This window comes from Mustela nigripes, unplaced genomic scaffold (assembly GCF_022355385.1).
Source record: "Mustela nigripes isolate SB6536 unplaced genomic scaffold, MUSNIG.SB6536 HiC_scaffold_75, whole genome shotgun sequence".
Taxonomy (NCBI): Eukaryota; Metazoa; Chordata; class Mammalia; order Carnivora; family Mustelidae; genus Mustela; species Mustela nigripes.
In genome coordinates, this window is record NW_026739490.1 from 478,943 (window position 1) to 498,990 (window position 20,048).

A 20,048-nucleotide genomic window follows, 5' to 3' on the forward strand; every position below is an offset into this window, starting at 1 on the left:
AAAGTCTAGGGTATATATAGAGAGAGACACGCATCTCAGTACTGTGTTACACAATTAACACAACTGCCTGGCTAAGACATTTAACATTGTCTTGATACTTCTGAAGGTGAGGAAGCCTTTGGTCAGTTCCGTTCCATGGAGACATTTCACTATTACAGAAAGAACCTTCTAGACTTTGAGGAAACAATTCTTTTTCTGTATTTAATAGTATTCCCTTATGTGTACCCAGGCCTCTTTGTAATGTGACTTTGTAGACCTTGTTACTAAGAATTGGCATCTATCTCCCCACCCTATGAATGATTTGATTTGGCATCTAAATGTGGCAGCAGGGCCAATATGGCCATTATGACTCTAAGGCCTGGCAACTTCTATCCTCTCTCAGAACTTGGCCAACCCACCAAGCTGGACTAACCTGTGGGAAATGAGGGGCCACAAAGGCCAGATTCATGTCAGGCAGGCAACCCCAGCTGCAGCCTCACACGTGAGAGGGCAGTGCCATTCAGCCGAACCAACCAATCCCCCAGAGCCAGCCAATACGGGGCCCAGCTGAACCAGAAAAATGATTTACCTGAGTCCACGCCAATCTATCAACCCATTCAGGAGTGATCTAAATACATAGTTGTTGTTTTAAGGCACTAAGTTTTAGAGTGGTTTGCTACACAGCAAAAGTTGGCTAATATATCTATTCTAGAAATACCGATAGCAGATAAGTAAGGGGAAAACATGATACAGGGAAAACACCTCTCCACACAACCCAAATTTGTTAGGAATAAGCAAATGTTACCTTTTTTTTTTTTTTGATAAAGTAGATGTATTTATGATACGTTCAACTCCACCACCATAGAACAATACAACTTGAATTAAATCACTAGTATTTTTAAAACTACTTTTTTTTTTAAATGATAATATGATGTAGTGGAATGAGTGTTGATTGGTAATAAGGAGACGTGCACTTTAACTCGGGCTCTTCTGGAAGCTGGGTGACTGTGGCAGGTCCCACTCCCCGACATTCCATTAGAGGAGAGAAAAATGAAGGGATTGGTTGAGAAAATATTTAAGACCTGGGCAATTCTAAAATGTAGGATTTTATGGCATTTTTTTTTGTTTGAGACATTAGCATATTTTTTTATCACTACATTTCTAGGAGGGGATAAAGAACACTTCATTCAACCCTCCAGCTTTGTCATGATCTTCAAGACCACACCCAGGCCTGAGAATGGAGCATGGAAGAGGACAGACATGCCCCAGCGGCGTGCTGGAGCTTTCTTGTAAGGTCACGAGAGCCAACTGTGTCCTTCTCTTCCCAAATCTATGTTCACTGGCGACGTGTTGGTAGCTTGGGAGTCAGATGCTGCGGGAATATTTTAAAACGTGGACATCAGCGAATGTTACAAATCCGTTTTTCCACCAGGACAGCCAGTTGTTAAACATTAACCAGGACAACCCTGGACTCTTCATTCACTGAGTCAACATCCTAAAAGGCAAGCTAGATATTACATAAGGAGGTCTGAAATATTTTGGTACAATCGAGAAGTATGGTGAAGCAGGGGAAAGGGTGATGCATAAAGAGATAATACCTACTCCAAGCAGAGGGAAAGTTCCGTGAAGACTTGAGGCAGAAAGGAATATGCTGTGTCTGAGGAAATGGAGGAAGGCCAGTGGGGTTATTGTGGCTGGAGTAAGGAAAGCAAGGAGCCGAGAGCTTGAAGGGAAGGTGGAGGAGGTGTTAAGAAAGACTTCAGAGGGGCACCTGGGTGGCTCAGTGGGTTAAGCCACTGCCTTCGGCTCAGGTCATGATCTCAGAGTCCTGGGATCGAGTCCCGCATCAGGCTCTCTGCTCAGCAGGGAGCCTGCTTCCCTCTCTCTCTCTGCCTGCCTGCTTCTCTGTCTACTTGTGGTCTCTCTCTGTCAAATAAATAAATAAAATCTTAAAAAAAAAAAAAAAAAGAAAGAAAGAAAGAAAGACTTCAGGGGTTCAGACTATGCAACCCTGTGAAGGGGGGGTGCATTTCATAAGGCAGCAGGACCAGGTCAGGGGTGCAGGGAGGAAGAGAATGAAGCCAGTCCTAGAATGGGGTTTGGGGTATCTTGGGGACTGGGTGTTGGATCGTGCGGTAAAACGGGGCCACTGTGTGCGGGCGTAAATGAAGCTGTATGTGGGGATGACAGTCCAGTGAGTGGAGGACTGCGGAGTCAGAATCAGCAAAGGAAACTGAGTGGTCAGGGAGGTGGGGAAAATCCACGAGCAAAGAAGTCAAGAAAATGGGGCAATCAGAATCTAAAATCTAATAAAAGATCAAGCACAAAGGGAGCTAAAATGGCCACTGGCTTCACAATATGAAGGTCATGGGTGGCTTCAGAAAAAAGTCTGGAGGAGTGATGGGGACAGAATTCAGGCTGATATGGACTGAGGAGCCAGGGAGAGGTGAGGACAGAGAACAGCGGCAGAGAGTACGGTAAAGTCTTTAAAGATGTTCTCTGTGAATGAAAAGGAAAAAGAAGGGAAAGCAGTCAGTTAGGGTCAAGAGAGGGCATACAATTTTCTTTGAAGAGGGGAGAGGCCTGTCGTGTTTAATATTGATTGTCTAGACCTAGTGAAAGGGAAATACTGACAACACAAGAAAGAGAAGGGATAAATGTTAGTGTCAAATCATTGAGAAATCAGGGTCCAGGGCCAGGGAGGGAGGGATGGCCTGGGAGGGGAGGAGGGAAACAGAGGGAAAGACAGAGCTGAAGACCAAGCTCTCATCCCCATCTGGGGATGGAGGCATCATGGAGGTAGAGATGTCCTCCAGGGCAATCTCTCTCCTCCTGGAGATAAGAGGTCACATAAACTACCAGGAGGGAGGCAGCTAGAGACTGGAACAAGGAGAAGGTTCTAGTGAATGAGGAACAGCAGGACAGATCATTAGCTCTGGAGCCTGACAGACCTGGGATCCACCACTTAGTGGCATACAACCTTAGATGTGTGGCACCACATGTCTAAATCTTTCATTTGACCAACAATAATGGAGCAAGTATTATATACCAGCAGTGTACTAGAAAAATCAGATTAAAGTCCTTGAATTCAAAGACTCCATCTTCTAGTGGGCAAGTAAAATGAGTCAGACAAAATTAACACAGCATTAAAAGGGTTCACATGAAGGAAAACATAAGGAATTCTAGGAGCACAGAAGAAGGAGGTCCATTCTAGACTGGAAGTTTTAGAGACAGCCTTCCAAGAAAGAGCCATTCTAGCTAATGCCTCAGTTTCCCGAATGCAAAATGAGGAAAATCAATCGACTCATTAATAAGACAGTCACCATACGATATGTTGGCATGATGTCTACAACACAACAATTATCAATAAGTTCTACTTTCCTTCCCTCAAAATCCTCCCAGTACCAATGAGACTATTGGGCTAATCCACAGAGTTGTCACAAACTTCCATTTTCTGCACAAATTTTTAATTCTTCCCTGTTTCTCAAAACATAGTCTCCCCTAATGATGGCTAGAAGCCATTAAAATAATCCCTGATAGCAAAACCCCAACTTAGAAAAACATACAAGATAACTAACAATGTCCTACGTAGGGAATTGGAGACACAGGGGGTATAGAAAATTCACAAGTTCTTTCTCTCCTTTTTGTTCTCTTTCATGTTTATGAGCCAGATGCAGTTGGATCCTAGATACATGAGTCCTTCCTTCCTTTAAAAAAAAAAAAAATGAATGATCAATGTATCAGTTGACAGTGTTGACTGCAAAAAGACAATAAGCCGTCTTAAACTGGGCTTAGACAATGAAGGGCTTGATACACTCAGTGGCTGATCCGGCATCTCAGATGACATCAAAAGGATTTGGTTCTTCACTAGCTTGTCCCCTGCAGGGTCAGCTTACCCTTTAGGCTCCGAACGTGTTAACCAAACTACCCCAGTATCTTTATTCATGAGAATAAAATAACAAATTCAGGTTCATCCAATATCCTTGCAACACATGATCCAGCAAAAGAGAGAACAGTTCTTTTTCCATAAGTTCAAGGAAACCTCCCCTTACTTTGGATGGGTTCTGAATAGACCATTCTGGAGCCAGTCCCTGTGCAGTGACCTCCAATAGAACTTTCTGCAATGATGGAAACGTTCTCTAGCGGGCTTACAAATAGCCATTAAACACTCAAAATGTGGCTCAAGTCGGCTGAGAAACCGCTTTTTCATTTTATTCTAATTCATCAAAATTTAAATGTAAAAAGCACTATGTTTCTAGAGGCTCCTGTGTGGGACAGTACAGCTCTGCAGCGAGGGAAGGGTGGAGTACACTGATTGGTTAACCCCAGTGCCCACGCTGCCTTGAGCTGGGGGTGAAGTGAATCCCATTCATTCCACAAAGGGAAGTCATCATGCCTGGTGTTCCGGAGCCCACCATTTTTATTTACCAGAGATTAATGGCCCAATTCAAGTGAGATCCTTTGCCGAGGAGTTGTATTTATAAATCTTACCTAGGACAATGCCACGTGAAAGTCACTTTCAAATAATGGCCTTTTAAAGCTGAGAGTGACCTGAAGGCTTGCGCATTTCAGATCCATATTTCACAGAGAAGAAATGGGCTTAAAGCATCAGTTTCTTTCATTATGGCAGTTCTGAGCAGGGGCTGGGTATGCTGACCTTCAGCCATCTTTCCACTGTAGAATTCTGTCTTCACGCGACAGCACTCCAATAGGCCGACTGTGACAGAATTAACTTCATTCCACATGAAGCTTTGTAATCAATGGCTTATTGCAGCTTCTGAGAAAGAATGTGACCATAGAGGTCTTCTATTTCACACTCAAAAGACCCAAAGAACCTAAGGGGTAATATAAACAAAGCAGTCTGGCCTGGTGGGGCCTGCGACTGAATGGATACCACGCACTGTGTCTAAAGCAGGCAATCACCACTCTGCTCCAGCCAAGTGTGTGGCCATGGGGGTGCATCAGCCAACGATGCCCGCCATGCCTTCAGATAAGAAATCCAGATTTGTATAGGAACTCTCCAGATGTTTCAATGTTGGCTTCTCGGGTTTATACTTTTAATGACTTATGCAAACCAAACAAGATCATGAATGGGTTTAACCTGCAGTTTTCACCCTGTGGTAGAGATTTATAAAGTCTGACCCGCTGAAAATTAAAGCCTTCAGAGTAGTTGCTGCTGGAGATGCCCATGTGTTCTGACACATGCCAAGCGACAGTTTCCAACCACAGGTACGTCTGAGGGCTTTCTTGAAGCCAGGGTCCCACTGTTCTGAAGCCCTCTTGGCCATCAAGAGGGTTTGGCAGAAATGTTAAGGTCTTAAGAGCCCAGAGGAGAGAGGCCTATAGTTACTGATAGGTGGAAATTGGTGGATAAATCCCACAGTTCCCCAGCACCTCAACTGGGATAATTCTAAGGTATGTTCTGCACTGTCTCCCAGAGTTCCTCAGTGGCATGGACCTTCCCACACCCAGAGTAGAAACTATCTGATAATTCACCCTTTATATTGCCTTACTTTGCCTGCCCCTTTTGGGGTGTCACCTTCCAGATAAACCACTTGAACTCGAATCCTTGCCTTCGGGTCAGCTGCTGGAAGAACTCAACCTACAAACACCAGAAACCTGAATTTGCTTTAGTATTTCACTTGTTTTTATTTTGTTTGGTTGTTTTTGTTTTTCTTTTTGTCTTTTCTCCCTATAATAATGAAATATGTCCAGGGCTAAAATATATGGAAGATTCACAACATAGTCCAAAGTGGCCTCCACTCTGGTATTCTGATAATTCAATATTCACAATACGGTGCTGAAACTGCCGCCCTCTTGCATAATGATGCCATGCTATAGGAACAAATGTTCATCTAAAAATAGAATCCATTATGTATACCAGCACAGTTGTTAGTTTCTTAGCATAGCAACTAGTTCTGCCCCATAAAACTTTTCATGGAGGCATTCACTTCAAACAGGTGCAGTTTGCCATGCCACAGTACAATTTCCAGACCACGGTGCCTAAGTAAGTGGGGAGTTTTGCACATGCCAAAGAAAAATCTCATGCAGAATCATTCTCATCACAATCCATGTTCCCTGTAGAAGATAGAATTGAAAGCCACAAATTCTACTGGGAGACACATGAAGGTTACCACTCTCAAACGCATTATGTAGAGGTGATTAAATCACACGCTTCCTGTCACACCTGCATATGATCTGGCTCTCTCTGGTTTCCCTGGTGGGGTTATGTGTCAATAGAGGAAGAGTCCTACAAATTAATAAGAAACGACAGGATGTTATAATTTAACAAGATGATATCTGCTTCTGTACCCATAATAGAAATTTAAGTTATAAAATGACAATAAGTACATAAAATCATTCTTACAACCAACTTTGCTTACTCGAGTGGAGTAGAGTGGAGTGGAATTTAATTGAATATAGAATTAAAACAGCAACTTGGTCCAATAGAGGGTCAAGAAAAACATGAACAAATGGGGCTTCAATGCTTAGGACATGGTAAGGATAAAACAAATAGCTCATACCTGGAACATTTGGAGAATGTAAAATAAAATGAATTTTAATCAACAGAATGTAAAAAAACATCTTTTTTATTCAATCTTGGATACTGTGAATCTCTCTAAAAAATGCTAGTAATTTCCTGCCTTCCTAAGTACAGTATAGGGAATATTATTCAATCATAGACAAGTAATTCAAAATCTTGTAGGGCCTCTGGGTGCTCAAGCTGAGTATTACTTCTGATAGAAATTAGGCCACGGACAGGAAAGGTAGAGTGAGCACATCCTCTCAGGAAGTCTACGGACTTAATTTGTGATGTCAGCTTGCTTTCTGTCAGTGTTCACCTTGCTGCACATTAGAAGCAAATGAACAGCTTTCCCCGAGAAAGTCCAATGGCCTGACCAGACCCCGGAACAATGAAGTCAGCTTCTCTGTGGGGTACAGCCCAGGAATCAGCATTTTTGAAGCTCTCCCGGTGACCTCAATGTGCAGCTCAACTTGAGAATCACCTCAGACTGTTGGCCTCTTCTCACAAATGTAAACCTACTGAGGTTTCTCTTCAGACAAATCTCATAAGAAAAACTAACTTTACACATTAAACAGGTCCTTTAAAAAGCAAATGATTGGGTGCCTGGGTGGCTCAGTGGGTTAAGCCCTGCCTTTGATTCAGGTCATGATCTCAGGGTCCTGGGATCGAGTCCCGCATCAGGCTCTCTGCTCAGCAGGGAGCCTGATTCCCTCTCTCTCTCTGCCTGCTTCTCTGTCTACTTGTGATCTCTCTCTCTGTAAAATAAGTAAATAAAAAAATTTTTTTAATGTTAAAAAAAAAAAGCAAATGGTTAAGAGCCAGGACATACAACCAGACTACCTGGATTCTAATCCTGCCTCTCCTAGTAGCCAACCATATGACCAGGGGTCATTACTTGATCTCTGTGTACATGCCAATGTCTGTACCTGTATATGGGTATAATAATAGCACTATCGTCATAGGCTTTTGGAAAAGATTAAATGAGTGTGTCTGTGTACGCATATGTGTATTGGAACAGTGGCTTGTGGAAAATATCACAGACGTGTTTGCTATTATTGGTGACAATGGTAGCCATGATAAGAACGATAATTAAAAGGTACGTGCAAATTGGATTCATGCATATTAAAAAATGTATTTATTATATTTGAACACCAACTTACTAATAAAATGATTGCTCAAGGTTCATGTTTTTCCATTTTTAAATCAGTTGACCAAAACAAACGATGATAAGATAGGGAAAAAATGGAGGAGAAATAACTAATAATATTCTTATTTTAGTCTATTTTGACTGTGGTAAGTGCTTAAATGACTCAACTGTCCATCTAAATTTATTTTACCAGAAGGGGGAAGGGGGAAGACTTGTCTTGCTGATTCAGTACAGAAAAGGCTTAACAAGGACCCCATGGGTAAGATCAAACCACCTTGGATTGGCAAGAGAAGGAACCAGAGAACAATCAAAAACACTCACTCTACCTACAACGTCTGTAAATCAAACAAAAGAGCAAAACAAGTATCTGGAAATTCTATTCATAACAAAGGCAAACACATTTTCCACATAACAGGAAGTAAAATTAAGAACAATATACCAAATGTATTTCTTCCACACATTCCTCCAATCTAGTGCCTTAAACTAATGTTGGTATCAACAGGTACAAATATCCCATTATATATAGCCTCATTGCAGGGAAAGCACACAATTTAATTTTTCCTTGCAAGACTGGAAAGAACCAAATAACAGCAACTCATAAAACTGAGGCACAATTTTTAATTAAATTATATTAGGAGTAAATTCTTTTGAATTTAAAGCCAGGGCGTTTTGTATTTCTCAACTCTGACCACAGCAGCTTCGAACACGCATTGCCATGGTTATTGGCATGATGAAGTGCAGTGAAGGGGGACATGAAAATCGTATCAATGCACTTTTACTTTACAAACAACCCCCAACAAACCGCAAAGCCGCTGTTTCATAATCACCACCCTGGTTTCAAAAGACATTTGAAGAGGTGACATTTCAGTCAGAAATTGTGCTAAAAATCCACGAAACACAATCTCCAAGAAAAATTTGTGAGAGGTTCCATCATAATAACATTTCTTCTTGTGTTGTGTCTACATAACCCAAGCAATCATCACATTTGGTTATCGTATACTAGCTAGAGTTCACTGAGGAAAAAACTCTGGGGCTCCTGGCGGTGAGAAGAAGGTAGTGTTGAGAATAAGTGGAGCTTAATCTAGAAGTGGGTTTGATGAGGAGAGGTTCATTCCTCAGCAATCAAACAAACCAATGACTATCTCAATTACACTTGAAAACACTACAGCTCTACTCTCTGAGGATCTGACCAGCATAGAAGCAGAAGGGCTGCCTGATGTCAGGATAGCTGGGACAATCCTAAAATGATTTATCTTAGGAAAAATGACACAACCATGGTGGAGTCCAATTCTTCTTGTGAATAATACCTTTTCCTCTTATCCAAGGGTTTTAAATCATCTTAAAGTTTATTCCATAAGATGCTTCAGATTCCCGAGGGTCCAAGAAACTTTCACCTATGATGGAGTATTTATTAATGAGTTATCCTCAGAGGAAAATCCTTCTAAACAATAAATCCCTTCTTTTGCCTTCCATGGCTCTGTTCCCAAAACATTATGAAATATATAAATAAACATCTTGTGTGCCCAAACAGACCTAAGTTTCAATGCTTTAGATCAAAAGACCACAGCTCTGTCTAAACAGAACACGAGTCACTATTACCTTGAAGGAGAAAGAAAAAACAAAACAGATATATTTAAAAATACACATAAACAGATGATCACCTGGCCTTCAAAACAGCACATTTGTGGTCTCTAATAATTACTTAGAGACACTAATTATTTAGTCAGAAACTAGGGTTTATTATATGCCAATAATAAAAAGCTACCACACATAACCTTGAGGGTGTTATGCCAAGTGATATAAGCTATGGAAAGACAAACACTGCATGGTATCACTTACACGTGGTTATCTTAAAAAATCAATAAATAAATAAGTCAAACTCTGAACTCACAGAAACACTACAAAAGTGGATGCTAGGGCCTGGGGTGGGGGTGGGGTAGAGGAAATAAGGAGAGGCTGATGAAAGAGCTACCTTTCAGCTAGAAGATTAATAAGGTCTGAGGATCTAATGTAAAACATGGTAACTACAGTTGAAAACACTGTCATGTATAATTGAAATTTCCTGAAAGTAGAACTTAAATGTTTTCACACAAACAAAAAAATAAATCCATGAGGTGATGGATGTGTTAATTAATTCCACAAGGACTCTTTCGCAATGTATATGTATATTAAATCTCCACGATGTATGCTTTAAATATCCTACAATTTTATTTGTCAGTAAATTATTAACTAATCAATATACCCCCATAAAGCTGAAATTTTTAAAACTAAAATTAAATTTTAAAAATTGAATTAAAAAAAAACAACCCACAGAGGATTGAAAGTTTACAAAGTGCCAGGCATTGTGTTACTCCCTTCACATAATACACTTAACAACAACCTTAAAAAGTAATACCCCATCTTGCAGATGAACAAATCCCAGGCTTAGATTGTAAAGAAATTTCAGCCAAGGTCATTCATTTCATAAGGTTGAGCAAAAGCTCAAACCCAGATCTGTCTAACTCCAGAGTTGGTTTTCTTAACCAGCTTGCAGGCTCCCAAATTATGGCTGTTTTAAGAAAACTGCTTGGCTTAAAACAAAAGTATTCATCTAATAGATTCCAGTGCCTCTTACTAAGAAATCCTCTTAATGCCCTTAATTAGGGGGCATCTATATTAAGACATCAAGCATTAAGCATCTATATTAAGCAGTTCCTAGAGACGGATTCTAGTAAAATTAGCTTATTTTAGAGGTGGTTCCAGGACACATCAGGAGTGAGGAACTGAGAAAGGAAAAGAAGGAAGGACATAACGGTGTGTTTGCGTGCCAGTCACCCCTGTAGATAAATGGGATTAATCCCACCAAAGAATGCTGGGAAGAAAAACATAAAGCTTGCACCTTTGAGTTATCCCACCCAAGAAGTGAGAGAACAGAGATATTTACCTATCAAACTCCTTGGGTTAGAGTGGGTGTTAATTCCCAGGGTCTTCCAGGGTGCCAAAGTGAGCTCTAGGGACCAGAAACAGCGAAAGAATGCAAGTGCTGGCCACTAGGAGTCAACCTGGGCCATATGGAGTAGTAAGGACTTGGGTACAGACTTCATGCTGCATCGAACTATCAGTTTCTTCAATAATGGTGAAGCCCGGGCACCTGGGTGGCTCAGTGGGTTAAGCCACTGCCTTCGGCTCAGGTCATGATCTCAGGGTCCTGGGATCGAGTCCCGCATCAGGCTCCCTGCTTCCCTCTCTCTCTCTCTGCCTGCCTCTCTGCCTACTTGTGATCTCTGTCTGTCAAATAAATAAAAATAAAAAAATTTTAAAAATCTTAAAAAATAAATAAATAAATAAATAAATAAATAATGGTGAAGGCATTCAGAGAAAGTGAAGGAAAAGATTCAGTCACTAGATGATGCTGGTTAGTTAGTAATGACTGGTATACTGCTCCAGGCCAAAGAATGATCCCAGCCCTCAGAACGCAATCCTCACATGCATTTTGCTGTTTTCTGAGGTAATTTCAGTTATTGTTTCAGACTCTGGGGAAAGTTACGGAATAAAAATGAACAGAGTTCATCTTTTTTAAGTTTATAACCACATTATTGTACTCAATAGACTCATATCCCACTTACCATACACAAGAAAGGTCAAAATTGTCTGGAATATACCAGTGTGCCCCAAAGAAGAACCACCATTGCTAAATGATGGTTATTGTACTATGTGGTGCCTGGCAGTTCTTTATGAAGGCCAGACTAAGTTTTTAATAGGATATTCCTAGAGTTTCTTGTGGAGATCTATGATTCATCATTTAGAATATCTGTGAACCCTGGACACTCATGCTGAAAAAAAACATCATTGAGGCTTATGTAAATATTTAATTTTTAAACTTTCTTTTGAACTCCTTATGGAAATTTAAAATTACCATAAGAGAAGACAGTCTATACTTGTCATTAATAGAAACTTAATCATTGCTCTGTACAAGGATCCAAATGGTGTCTCATGCAAATCACAGACCAGAAGAAAACGGCAGATGAGGCAGATGGTAGAGTCCATTCCTCCTGTCCTAAGTCCCTCAAAATGACTCAATATGCAGGTACAAATTTATGTCTACGAACTAGGGTTATGGGTAAACAGAAAGGGAGTTGTACTTATTACATCAGAAAGTATGAAAAGCATTAGATAAAAAGGGAAAAAATGAAGTGGGAAATGACATCCCTGAAGATCATAGGCATTAAAACATAGGAGCAGATCTATGGGCCGAAGTGGTGGTGAAGGGGTGAGTACCTGGAACACAATAGGACCATCAACTCAGATCAACCCCGACACCTCAGCTCCCACCTCCCACCTCCCACCTCCCACCTCCTGAACTACAAGAAAACCACAGGAGAAAGAGTGTGGTTCCAACCAGAAGGGACAGGGAACCACCAACACATAGGGCTACTCACTTAAAAAGAAATTAAATTTAGAGCCCCACCTCACATTAGTCCTCAAAACCCATTACATGATAGCTATGGTCCAGATGCTTGTGTCCTCCCCAGCCCCTGACCCAAATTCATACGCTGAAACCCTAATGCCCAAAGATGGGATTAGAAGGTGGGGTCTTTAGGCGGTGCTTAGGTCTTGAGAGCAGGGTCCTCAAGGATGCAATTAGTGCTTTTAAAAAGAGGCTCCAGAGATCTCTCCAGTCCCTTCCATGTGAAGATACAAGGAGAAGTCTGCAACTTGGAAGAGAGCCCTGACCTTGGACTCCAGCCTCCAGAACTGTAGAAATAAATTCCTGTCCTGAATAAGCTACCCGGTCTGTGGTATCTTGTGATAGCAGCTTGAACAGAATAAGATTAGAAACTTAAATTAATAATAATGATGGCCATAAGGATGAGGAATAAGACAGTCCTTAAGGAAAGCAAAAACAAACAAACAAACAAAAATGTGAATATGTCAAAATTGAAAATGGCAAGTCATCTTTTGCCATGCCTAAGTTAAAAATTGAGAAATTCAAAGACAAACCACAAACAGGAAGAAAGTATTTGCAACATCTATAACAGCTAAAGGATTAACATCTAGAATACATAGAAAACTCTCAATATAAGGCAAGGGATACAAGATTTATGTAACAGGAAACAGGAACAGTCCATAAATGTATAAAAATACGCACAGCTTACCAGCAAGTTAGACACTGGCAAATTAAAACAAAGAGATACAACCGTTGCATCAGATTGGCAAAAATAAAATGTTTCTTAATAGTGTTGGTGGGGCCTGAGGAAACAGTTCCTGTCGCACAAGACTAGCAGGGTTATAAAGTGATGCAACTATTCACTAAAATTTAGGATATGTATAGCCTTCAATCAGCAATTGTAGTTTCGAGAAGTTACTTCAGGGAACCCCTGACCCAAATACCCAGAGTGGGAGACACGGGCTAACTATTTCTGTATACTGCAGGATTGTTTTCTATAGCCCCAAACTAGAAACAAAGGCCAAACAGTCCGTCAATGAGAGATTATCACTAAATAAAATTTAGTAATACAGTCGATGGGATATGGATTTAAAACTATGAGGTAAATATGCAGGTACTTACATGAAAAGTTCTCTAAGACACATTATAAAGTAAAACACAGGTTCATGGAACAGTAAAAATAATATGATGGTATTTAGGGTACAAACAATCATAAACATTTCCATAGTTACTCATGTAAAATTCCTTCAGAGGATATCTGGAAAGGTATCACGAAGCTGATAGTGGCGGTTGACTTCTAGTCAGAAGACTAAGACTGGGGTCAGAGATGGAAAGGGCATAAGGACATTTATACTGCTTCACTCTCTTAACACAAAGATCGTATTTGTGTATTATTCATAAAGTTAAAGATAATTAAAATCTGTAATTTAAAAAAAAGTATCAGGAGTCCTTCACTTAGAAATGTCTATTCTTCCTCCTATTTCTTTTCAATTTAATGTAATTATGTGCTCCCCTTCCATCTCCCCCCAAGCTCCTCTTCTAAAGATACAAGGAGGAGCCCACTGAGCTGCACTGGAAGTCTTGGATCCCAACTAGTAGTAGCTAGTTTTATTTTTACACCAATCTTGGCACAGAAGCAGGAAATCAAGTTGCAAGGCAAAGGTCTACTTTGTTTCATCTTCTAGGAGGATAGGTTTGTAATAGCTCTTTAACATTGACTTCTTTTTTTCTTTTTGGCTTCTCCTCCAAACTTGTGAGGCAGATTCCTCTAGTACTTAAATGATTTTTGTGGCTAACACTTCCTGTGTTTGTTCCCGGTCCCAGTATGGGACCAACAAAAAGGCATAGCCTCATGTTGGCAACCTCTTAAATACTCTGGCTGTGCAGGCGCCCCTTCCCACCCACAATCACAAAAAAAGCTCATCCTCTTCCCATACTATACACTGACATAAGAAAAACCCCCGTGCTCAAAACAGTCCTATTCGGAAACTTCTTGTTGCTACTTATAGTCACTAAGATGTACAGAGCCAACAGTAAAGAAGAAAGTGATTAAAATAAGTTCAGAGCTGGTACAAAGTATGAACATTTATCCCTTAAGATCATGTTCATATGTATCTGCTTCCACCAGCCCCAAATAGTCTTTCAATGTTTCACCAAAGCACATGTTTGCTACCTAAAAATTACTTTCTACTATTTCCAGATTTTAATTCCTAAATCTATCTCCTTTGCTCCCTGTCTTCTTTGCCACCTATCATTTCTGTGATGAAAAAATCGAAGCGGGAGTTAGAGGAAGGGAGCATGTCACTGTCCATAAAGGGTGAAATGGGGGACTATAGCATCACCTATACAATGGTGTGATGCATCATGGAGTATCATATAGCCTCTACAGGAGAGAAGACATGGCTGAGACATTGTGTAAAATGTGAACATTTTCCTCCACAGCTATAAAAAGAAAGATCTCATTACAAGAGCTTCTTTACTAAGAGCTTCTTAAAGCCACTCAGCTCACCTCTGAGCAGACCAGGTGTTGCTCGGGCACAGGTTTCACGGCAAAGGAAAAACAAGGTGGGGAGAAGCCCAAAAGTGGCTGAGAAGCCCCTTATCGTAAATACCAACGCAAGCTTCCAAATCCACAGAAAACACAGTGCATAAAGTCGATGAATAAGCTTTAAAGTTTATTGTTTTCCCTCTGAGACACGGTCTCTATAATACATGGGAAAGATTCACATCACTAAGAGTCATTGCTAGAAAAAAATATTTTAAAGAAAATGGGCCTCTAAGTAACACACGGCCAGGTATCATCGATGATCTTATGCAAAAACATGGACTAAAAGCTTGGCTTGCCATCCTCATTGAGAGCATCATCTTCTAATATATCACTTATACCCGTCCATCTCCTAGAAGTGGATGTATCACTCTTTCTTGCTCCAAGACCAGGCTTAAAGCCAGAAGAAAATAACAAACTTAGAAGCATGAAAAGTTTAATTTTTTTTTCTTAAATCCTCTCATCTTTTGTATACTGATATATGATCATTGACTAGAAAATAAACCTCCTAACTCTGATATATGACTGAGGGATAACTTAGGTATTTAAAAAGTGAGAAATGAAATTTACCATCTCTTGGCAGAACTGTAAGATTAATATCCATGAGAGGGAAAGTAATAAAGAGATAAAAGGAATTGCTGCCACATTATTTGTTTCAGTTGGTCATAAACAGCATCACAACCAAGAGAAAATGGTTGTTGCAAAAAATTGAAAGAAATTTTCCTACACCTGAAAACAGGCCTAAGTCAAATTCCTGGGTTCACAGAACAATAGAGATGCATCAAAGAACCTTCTGTCCTAAACCCTTTTTCTTTCTTAAGCAAAGAAATATTTATGATTAGCCTTAGAAGAGAGCTTAACTGAGTTGCCATGAATTATTAAAAAACCCCAAAATACCTTCTCTTGCTTTTATAGAAGCTTGATTTACAAGCTGAAAAATCAAACTGACAGTTTAGTCTCTTGTACAAATACCCAACCTCTAAAAATGCCCTAAGCATTATAAATATATCTTTCATGAATATAGCTTCAACAGTTCTAAAAATAGCCTTTAGGAGGGGGGGAAACAACTCTTTCAAGCCATTGTTTTATACATAACAGCAGGAAACCAAACAGAATGTCAAAGCCAAAGTGATTAACACACCCAGTAATAAACATGAACATTAAGTAGGAAATCTTACTCAAATACATTTTTTTTTTACATTAGCTTGGAGTCTACGGTGTAGCCCTGCCTGCATCTATGGCCAGAGATGATTCCAGTGTACCCATATTTAGAAATTAACTTCAAGGCTAAAAGGCTAAAATTCACCTTTTGGATGAATGTAAACAGGCATGTCCAGGACTGGCTCAGGGAGCCAGACAGCACTGTCCACTACCCTGGGGGTTTCCCCCAGGCTCCACCTTGACCCCAAACATGTCATTGCAAAAGGTTAGTTCCATACCACTACTCACAGGTTAAGTCGAGGTTGTCCTCAAGGCAGAAGGGAAGACTGACAAATTCCAATAACTTTGGCTATAGAGACCTAACTCAGGGATGTGAAAAGACTAACAGTCCTTCACAAGGTGATACCAGGTATTTTATTGGTTTCCATATGTATTTAGCACAATCAATAAAACTTACCCATATCTCCAAATAATAGAATTTATAAGGTCAAAAATATTCTGCGTTCTATAGCCTCATGGGTTCAGGTACAGAACCATGGCATTCATTTTCTCTTGAATAACTACTTTCTATGAATTTTTTTTCTGCCTATTAAATTCCAAATAAATCTTGAAATTTGCAGACATTCTACTTTTTAAGAATTCAAGATGGAATCATCTCATTTGGTTTCATAGTAAATGAGATCCTAAATTCATCTCAATTGGTTTCATAGTTAATGAGATCCTAAATTCATGATGTGGTAGACAGGAAGCTCAAATGAAAAAAACAAATCCTGAAAAACTGAAGGTATGAACTAAAAGGATCATATTCTTAAATTTTCTAATGTGAACAAATGATCATGACCCAATTCCTCCCGAGGCTGGAAGAACTCTTTAATAAGCAGCCAAGGGGAGAAGGAAGAGAAAAGGAAAGCCAAACTCATAGTCATTTGGATCAAAAGTAATTTTCTTATCATTTTTCTTTATTCTTGATGAACCAACCTGGAGGGGGGACTTAAGTCCCTAATGCTGGCTAATTTTCTTCTACAACAAAATGTCATTCACATGTCCATGTTCTTGTCCTGAAAAAATAACAATTGATCTAGGATTTAGCATATCTAATACTTCAGACTAGTCCTTGGAAAATCCTAAGACATGTCCACCTTAGGGATTCTAAGTAGAATCTTAAAGTAAATTACAAAGTGTCAACCATGAAATGGATATACTTAAGGTGACTTGTAGGTACAAGGATATACTTGTAGGTAACTTAAACACTTGGCAATCAGCAACCAATTGGAAAATGTAAGGAAGACATATCTCATTTTTTACCTTGTTTTGATCGGTCCAGTAAAAGAAAAATCCCTGAGGGTCAGTCCTCAAAATAATTGGAGTGACAATAGCAGAGTCCTAGAAATTAAGAAAAAAACATGAATATTAACATATATCACTGTAGAAAGTCCTATCCAGGCGCTGTTTAACAAGTAGTAATTGTTAAGGGTTTCTCCAAGGTCGCCAAGGATTAGTAAAAGTTTCAAAAAAATAGACAAGGAATCCTAACTTCACAGCATTATTAATTATGTAACTAAGCTTCTTTACTAGTAATTAGAATATCTGTGCATTACTTGTAAAGAAAAAGCCCAGCGATGCATATATTTATTATGACAAATTGACATGTTTTCAATTAAAAAGCGATATCTACTTTTCCAAATATTTTTAAGATTAAACACCATTACCTATTTTATATATGTAAAATTAATTAAAACCCGTGCTTGAAGGTAACATTTTAAATTACATTTGTGCTATAAAATGATCTTTAATTGTACTAAGGAGAGTAAACATACTCTGGGCATTGCTGTTTCCAAGGTAACAGTAAATAAGCCCATGGTCTACATTTTCCCAAAGATATACACTAAATTGTTGCAAATTTAAATTTCATAAGATAAAATAAAACATCACAAGCAAATAGTCTTTGGAGTTTAAAGCATGCACATTATAAAGCAAAACAGCATGCACTGTAATTATAATATTAAACATTTCTAAAATATGTGTTCTTTTCTTTTGGCAATTTTCAGAAAGGCATACCATCTGCACAAGAAAACACATGTCACTGGATATGGATTTTTATTCTGAAATACTTGGGCTTTTGCAGGAATTACACTTTTAAAAGGGATGTAAATCACCAGTTAATTTCAGGGTTTTCATACACATATAGGATATGGCACATTCTCTACCTGATCAAAAAGACTTATAATGAAAATTAGAACTTGCAGAAATAATTGTGGGAACAGAGGATTGTTTTCCCGATGGGAGGAACATAGCAATGGTTTTAGTCTACATGGTGAGTCTTATCATAAAGCTAGGTTCTGATGGGGATGACTGTCCCCAATGAGTGGGCTGAGTTTACACAACTACAACTGAAAACAAAAAACAAAAAACAAAATAATAATATCTACCTCAGAGGGTCTCCGTGAGAACTAAAGAGGATAATTTGGGTAAAGTACTTGGATGAAACGCTTGGCTCATAAAATTATTTATTAGTGGATTATGCTTAAAACTATTAAAATAGTAAATGAAAATTTATCATGGCCTTTTTTTATTATCATGGTTCATACCATACAGAACTCAGCATTTGTAAGGATAAAGTTCAGTGGCATTAGGTATATTCACACTGCTGTGCAGCCATTGCCACATCCATTTCCAGAACTTTTTCATCTTCCCAACTGGAATCCCACACTCATTAAACACAAACTCCCCATTCCCTCCTCCGGCAATGCCCTCACAATCTCCACCTACTTCCTGTCTCTATGAATTTGACTCATCTAGGTACCTCATACAAGTAGAATCATACAATATTTATTCTTTTGTGACTGGTTGATTTTGTGACTGGCATCATGTGTTCAAGGGGTCATCCGTGTTGTAGCTAGCAGGTGTCAGAATTTCCTTCCTTTGTAAGGCTGAATAATATTCTATTGTATGCACATATCTACCCATCTGTCAATGGACATTTGGGTAGTTTCCACCCTTTGGCTGTTGCGAAGAATGCTGCTATGAACACAGCTTCACAAATATCTGAATCCCTGTCTTCAGCTGTTTTATACCCAGCAATGAAATAGCCAGATCATTGGATAGTCCTGTTTTAAGTTTTTGAGGCACTGCCATCCTGTTTTATCCTGATATACTTAAGATGTATTCTTAATGTGCAGTTTGCAAACTCTCTTTTACAAGGATTGTGTTGTTGCTTGGAAATTCAGCTGGAATTTTAAGATTTCAAAATCACTTCTAAATGTTAAAAAAAAAGGCATTTGAAAACAAATTTAATATGATAATGAAAGAACAATTTTTAAAATAGTTTAAGTTGCTTCTATGAGATTATGGACATAAAAGGTAACAGCAATATTTGCAATAAATCACAGCAGTATTTTCAGGTCTGCTTTATCACCTCTCATCCTCTAGAGTCGGGCAAAATGAAACTTTGAGACAAGCCGCACATAGCCCTCATCCCCACTTCCGGTGAATCTGGAATTAACCTGTAGTTTTTAACGTATTGTTCCAGGTCAGTTCCTTTTCTTATCAGAGTGTCTCACAAGAGCATCTGACAAGATTCTAATCTGGCTCTTGGTGACAATTCACTGCAAGGATCCCAGACAATGAAATATTTAAACTCAACAAGGTAAACCTACTCAAATTTATATTTTAGAACACTGTACTAGTCTGCCTCACTTGCTTCTGGTACTGCTATTTCTATCTTTTTCCTTCTCCTCCTTCAAGATTAGAGCTCCTTTGTTCAATATTTTCTTGACCCCACTCTTCCAGCCACGGTCCTTCTGCTAAATGATCATTTATATCAGCTACCTGTCTGCTTCCTCCATAATCACCTCTAACATTCCAAGATCAGCTGGAACCTGGCAGTCTTGCCATCCAAGGCAGGACTTGACCCAGAAATACATGAATATCCATTTTCAATTCCACCTGCTTTTTTCCCACCTCCCACATAGCTGCAAGTGTCTATATTCTCTCCGTACCAAAGTAGCCACTCAACCCAGATCACAAGTATTCTTAATTGTCAGAACATATGCTCCAGTTTGAAGTTTGAAATATATGGTCATCCTTCATTTCCAAGGCAACTGCAAAGAGACTATAACTCTTGCCGCATTTTACTGCAGAAAAATGGAGACAACTCTCCAAAGGTCTATTTTTTTTTTATTTCTCTCCATCAGTACCCATAAGACATGGATTCCATTTAATAAGACAGTGGTTTTCAAATTTCCGGGTGCATCAGATTTACTAA

The 20,048-nt window shown here is 39.3% G+C and overlaps 1 protein-coding gene across 1 annotated transcript in view; it reads right to left on the minus strand.

Annotated features, from left to right (window-relative positions):
- The window catches only part of LOC132008163 (1-phosphatidylinositol 4,5-bisphosphate phosphodiesterase beta-1-like), a gene marked incomplete at its 3' end in the record, with an annotated part of 505,747 nt that overhangs the window by 471,104 nt on the left and 14,595 nt on the right, over positions 1–20,048 (minus strand). Inside the window, exon 2 of the mRNA XM_059386583.1 lies at positions 17,090–17,167. Within this exon, the coding sequence (XP_059242566.1) occupies positions 17,090–17,167 (78 nt within the window). The remainder of the gene's footprint in view (positions 1–17,089; positions 17,168–20,048) is intronic.